General features: G+C 49.2%; 2 protein-coding genes across 2 annotated transcripts in view; one reads left to right on the top strand and one right to left on the bottom strand.

The window, feature by feature from the left end:
* Positions 1 to 166: 166 nt before the first annotated feature.
* Positions 167 to 525, top strand: TOMM22 (translocase of outer mitochondrial membrane 22 homolog (yeast); the record flags this gene model as incomplete). The annotated part of the gene is made up of 2 exons (XM_009082664.1): positions 167 to 284; positions 451 to 525. Coding segments are annotated over 2 exons (193 nt in total), but the record flags the coding sequence as incomplete, so codon positions are not given.
* A 3,094-nt stretch (positions 526 to 3,619) lies between these two features.
* Positions 3,620 to 5,776, bottom strand: part of JOSD1 (Josephin domain containing 1) — a 6,915-nt gene continuing 4,758 nt past the window's right edge. The window contains exons 2-4 of the mRNA XM_009082663.1: positions 5,424 to 5,552; positions 5,105 to 5,299; positions 3,620 to 3,719 (exon numbers count right to left, since the gene is read on the bottom strand). Of these exons, the coding sequence (XP_009080911.1) occupies positions 3,620 to 3,719; positions 5,105 to 5,299; positions 5,424 to 5,552 (424 nt within the window). The remainder of the gene's footprint in view (positions 3,720 to 5,104; positions 5,300 to 5,423; positions 5,553 to 5,776) is intronic.

Raw genomic sequence — 5,776 nt, 5'->3', positions numbered from 1 at the left:
AGCCGGGTGGAGAGCGCGGGGACTAGATGTCACCCTGGGGCGTGGGAGTGGTTTGGGAAGGGCTTTTTGTCCGAGGGGCAGAATCGCGGGAGAAGCCTCGTGCCGGTAAGAAGGGGCTAAAGAACTGGTTCTGATTCTTCACCCTGATGTGGTTTCTCCTGCCTAGGTTCTCTAGGGCAGCGCTGTGGATCGGGACCACTTCCTTCATGATTCTGGTTCTTCCTGTCATCTTTGAGACTGAGAAGCTGCAGATGGAGCAGCAGCAGCAGCTGCAGCAGCGACAGGTGAGGCAGGAAGGGCCCGGCCCCCCTGGCTGGGTGTTCAGAGGCTGTGGTTGGGCACTGACCTTGGCAGTGCCCAGGGCAGGTACCAGCTGAGGAGCTGCAGGACAGGGCAGTGTGGCAGCTGTGCTGTGTCCTCACAGCCCCTCACTGAGTGTTCTCCTTTCAGATCCTGCTGGGACCCAACACAGGGCTCTCGGGGGGAATGCCAGGGGCTCTCCCTCCGCTCTCTGGGAAAATCTGATCCACGGAAGTTGCGTTGGATTCGCATCCAAGTGGGAAGAGCTTGTGATTATCATCTATTGAACTGTTGATTTGTTGGGTCAGGGCATTTTTTTGTTTTTATTTTTGGCTCTCCTTTGAGACATTGACCTGTTCATAATAAGGCGGGGAAGCTCCCCCCTGGACCTGATGACGGCTCCTGTCTGCATCCCCCTCCTGTAGAAATCATGAGTATTTCCTTTCGTCCAGTCACTATGCCACACCCAGGGACAGACTTGAACTGGAGGAACTCCTCTTCCAGCTTCCCTGCCCCTGTCCCCGCACAAAACCACCCCAGGGCACAGGTCAGCAGCAGACAGAACCAGTGCTCTCTTGCCTGACTCGGAGCTGAAGGACACCAGTGGCAGGAGGAGGAATGACATTCCCATCAGGTGAAGCAAAGGAAGGAGGGATGCAGGTGACAATACCCTATGGCAAACACCCTGTGGGAAGATGTGTCTGCAGAAACACTTTCCCTGCAGCTGTGTGTGTGTGTGAGAGCCAAGGGAGCAGCAGGCCAGGGTGGAGCAATTATGTCCACGCAGATTCTCTGCCTCATAAAGTAGAACTTCAGATCTCAGCTGCCTATTTTTTTGTATTGAATGTTAAATAAACCCAACCTGAGCAGTGTGGTTTTAATAGATGTCCTTGAGGGAGACTCAGTTATTTTAGAGCTATTGGGGCTTTGTGGGCAGGGACCTTTCCTACTCCATCCATGGCCTGGCAGTGGGGAAGGGACTGACATGGCTCTGTCACCTTCAGAGGGGTGGGGAAACTTAGGGAATCCTCAGGGAGGTGATCCTTCCACAGCACCAGTGACCAAAAGGTTGTGGTTTTATAACCAAAGAATTTATTTATCCTTTACATACTTTGTTACAGAACAATTCAGTGGAACATACAGAAGTGATAGGACATTGATATGGAAAGGTTTTTTTTTTTTTTCCCATTTTTAATATTTGGTTAAACAAAATACATCTCTGTAAACAAACCCAAGACAAGGCTCTAACAAAACCAAAACAAGCAAGAAAACAAAGAGGGGCTTCCCCACTCCAGAGTAGTGGGACTGAACCAGCTCACCCACCCTCGGGCACAGCAGCCTCACCTCCCACAGGGGTGTGATCGTACACTTTCCCTTTACCTGAGCAGCTGGATCACACTGTTTCCCCGCCATGGGAAAGGAGCTGATGCACAAGGAGAGAGGAAAATAGCCCCAAAATATTTTAAAACATCTTTGCATATTGTGCACTGATCCATTGGCTTCGAGTTTCCATGCAAACAGGGGTTTTCTCCAAAGTGCGGCTTCAATCAGCACAGAAAACGTTGCTGTTGAGATTTAGTTGTTTTTCCCCTCTTGAAGAAATGGCTTCAAGTCAGGAGCAGAATATGCCTGCAGGCTGCACATCCTGCCTGGGAAGTGTGTACAAACTCTGCCAGCTGGTATTGGTCATTGGAATGTGTTACGAAATAGGACTTTTTCAAAGGGAAGAGCCATTTGCCCTTGGACTGTGTGAGCTGTGCTCAAAGGGCTGCGGGCAGTGCTCGCCTGATGTCCGGGGCAGCCAGCGGCATCGGCCCGTCCTACGGCCTCTCTCCTCCGTTGGGAAGGTGCCATTTGGTGGTCTCTCAGCTTCCAGCATCTGCTCCTGTGTTTGCAGAGCTCTGAGGAGAAAATCAACTGAGAAAAGGTAGTTACAACCTCTCCTTTCACCAGCTCAGACATCAGCAATGAGACTTTCGGGCACGACACGGCTCTGTCAGGTCCCAGAGGTTGCTGCTCCACTGAGACATCCCACAGGGAAACAAGGAAGCAAACAGCAGGAAGCACTAAACATAACAGAGTCTGTTCCACATCCAGCATCTCCTCCTCCTCCTATGGAAGGCGTGGCTGAGGCACAGCTTGCCCAGGTGACTGGGAAACAGCTGGTGGGGACCCCTCTTGGCACCTCCAGGACTAGTCACTCTTCCCCATGGATGGGAGGAAAATGGGGTTCATCCATGCATGGAATGTTTGTCAGCCAACGCTAAAGGAGAGGTTGGTTCCACTACCAAGCCAGGATGTCTCTAAGGCGCAGAAGTTCTGGTGGACCCTCTGCAGCTTTATGGAAGGGCAGGAGCTGTCGAAGTCAGCTCAGCTGATTCTTGTTTTATACCTTGCCCTCTTTTTGGGACATTGCATCACATTCGTGGCTATGGGCTAGGCTTCTAGAAAGAGGAAAAGAAGAGGGACTGGATTTCTCTCAAAACCCCTTCAGTTTTACTCCGCTCTCTGAGCAGCCCCTAAACTGCTGAGTGACCATGCAGAAAACCCAATAGAGATGTTAAAACATACAACAAAACTCTCATTGTAGCACAAAGAAACCCAAGCAGACTATGGCCTCTCTCCAGTCCAGAAACCTGATACTCCTCAATCAGCCTGTGCTTGCTGTTTCCACGTCACCTTAGCCAGCCACACGCTGCCAAACAGCCGCTCACCACATATATCAATCCCTGGAGACACTGGGGAGGAATTCTCTAGCTACTCAAAGAATTTCTTGGAAGATGATGCTGTTTTTATTGTTTCCTAATTCCTGGCACCGAACAGCCCTAACAAGCTGAGCACCGTACCATTCCTAGTGTTTTGAGTGTCCTGAGAGACCCTTAGGAATTGCACACACCTTCACGACTTGTTTGGAGGGAGAGACCTGTGAAGAGGCAGCAGTGTGCTCGGCCCCTGCTCCTCCCTGGCAAGCCCCAGAGGAAGCAGTGTCCCATCACACGTGGGGGAAGGGAGGCCAGAGGTTTCTCCTTGCCTCCAAACCAGTTTAAAGACCAGGATGGCTTCTAGCTGGCCAAAGGACACGCAGCTCATCTGCCTTGCCATTAAAGGGATTGGCTTCCAGTTTCCTCCGCTCCGTTCCACCCCACCCACCACCCCCAATGTCCTGTGCCATTGCCCTATTGCACCAAGGAAGGAAGAGAAGAGCCTAACAAAGGAAATTCCAGATGAGAAGGGTCAGGGCACCCATTATCCAGGTTTTAGGACGCCAGGAGTTCGGTAAAGGGGAAGAGCTGTAGTGGGAGGACAGAGTCGGTCCAGGTCACACGTCAGCTCTCCAGGTCTGATGTGCTTCTACCTCCTCTGGCACCACCAGTAGGAGTTCACAGTTCTTTCCTCTCAGCTGGTGTTTCAAAAATTTCCTGTCATAAAGAGAAACAGAAATAAGCACTACTGAATGTAGAACTTTGTCATCCTCTACAACAGCTAAATGCAACTAACTATGCAGATGTGACAAGAAGCAGGAGAAAACCTCACAAATGCTGTCTTTAGTTATTTTCTGACAGAAAAAAAAGCCCAAACAAATACTAAACTTGCCCCAAAAGACTCAACACACTTCTACCCGGAAAATTATCTCAGAATCAGACAGACCTTATCTTGACCTCAACAGAGATAAGTCTATAGAGGTGTCACTTTCTCAGGTAGCAAAAACAGAATTAAATCCAAGTTCAGTTTCTCCAGATTTCCAAGATCAATAATCTCTCTGTATTTTTAAATTATTCTAACAAATCAGGAACACTTCCAGGATAAAAACCAAACACTACATCATTTAGATGTCCTTATCACAGATCACAGCAGCAGTTCCCCACCTGGTCACTGGACACGGGTTTTTAGCACCTTTCTGCCCCTAAACCTCTAACACCAAACTTGGATTACTTCCAATAACTATGGAAGTCAAATCAATGTTTTCTCTGGTATCTTTAGGCCCAGATTTCCAAAACTCCCAGTACAGAAAGCCCTTACTTACTGCTGAAGAACAACACACCCAGGATGAAATCCACCAGAACCCCCGGTGTGTTACTTTATCCCAGAAATTCACAAAAGGCTGACATTCCCTCTGCCAAGACTTCAGGAGCATGGTTGGCTTTGAAAATACTGCACATGTGCAATTCCTGTCTCAGAACAAGTCCAGTCAAGACAATAAAGCTGCCAGGAGGATTTATAACTCCATGGAACAGAAGCTAAACAACAACCAAGGGCAGGTGAGACTTTAAGAGGTATTTATGACAACTCTCTCATGTTAAGACTAAAGAGAGGAGGGAAGTCAAGCCAGAAGGGCAGTGTGTGCTCTCACAGGAAGGTGATTCCTAACAAACAGCTTTCACTGCTGTCAGGGATAAGGCTGCACTGTCAGCCTGGAAAGCCTTTTGTTGGAAACATACACAAAGACTGCTACTAAAGAGGCAAAGGAATGCTGACACTCTCGTGTTTGAGGAGGGGGCAGGGCACAGCACATCTTGTGGCAGGTGTCACGCACTGATACCACACTTGGCCTCTGCCTTCACCACTGCTGACAGAGTGAGACATGTGAGAGGCCACATCAGGCTCTCTGGAGCTCATGGAGATTGCCACTGCCAAAAGCATTTCCCTAGCTTTGCACAAACCAGGTATAAACCCAAGTGGAGCCACAAAAACCTTATTACTCTCAAATGTTTGCTACTGAAGGTCAAACAAAGATGTTCCGATCACTAACTGTTTAAGGACAGACTTCTCACCTCCAATGGGGAAAGATTTGAGGAAATCCTACCTGAGCTCACTTTCACCTCCAATCCACTCTGGCACCTTGAGCTTGGAGTCGAGGTTGTAGTAGGTGCCTCCCACCTCCCGGACACAGATCCAGTGCTGTCGCTTAAGGGGGAGCTTTAAGGGGCCCCAGCAGAGGCTGGAGGGCAGATTCATGATGAAGCCCATCACATTGGACAGGGCAATGACGTTCACATCCCTGAAAGAGCACAGAAAACAAGACAATGAGAAGATTATGTTCTGGTGTCTGATTATGATTCACTTCAGTCTTTCTCATTTTGCCAAGCAGCAGCCACGTCCAGGATTGCACAACTCCTCAGTACCTGCGCTTGTCCCACCAAACTGCCTCATAGCCTTTGGTCTGAAGCGCTGCCATGATCACGTTCACATCATAGTTCCCGTTGCCCAACATGCTCTTCTTGTGGGGCGTCACCATGGTGTTGGGAGACAGCCTGAAAACAGAACAGGACACTGCTCTAGCAGCTGTTTGCTCAACCTGCATCCCACAGCTGCAAGGAGCTGCTTTGCTGTGTGAAGCTCATTTTCAGGGGTTTTGTGTTCAAACACAAACTATTCCATCCCCCCCTTATCACTCATCAAAGGGGTTGAGGGGACTAGTAATGCATTAAGGATAACTTTGATGTACAAAGCCTCCAAAGATCCCAGCTTTGATGTG

This window comes from Acanthisitta chloris, unplaced genomic scaffold, assembly GCF_000695815.1.
Source record: "Acanthisitta chloris isolate BGI_N310 unplaced genomic scaffold, ASM69581v1 scaffold29359, whole genome shotgun sequence".
In the NCBI taxonomy this organism is placed as follows: domain Eukaryota; kingdom Metazoa; phylum Chordata; class Aves; order Passeriformes; family Acanthisittidae; genus Acanthisitta; species Acanthisitta chloris.
The sequence above is the reverse complement of the archived record's forward strand: the minus strand, read 5'-3'. Positions and strand labels throughout refer to the sequence as shown.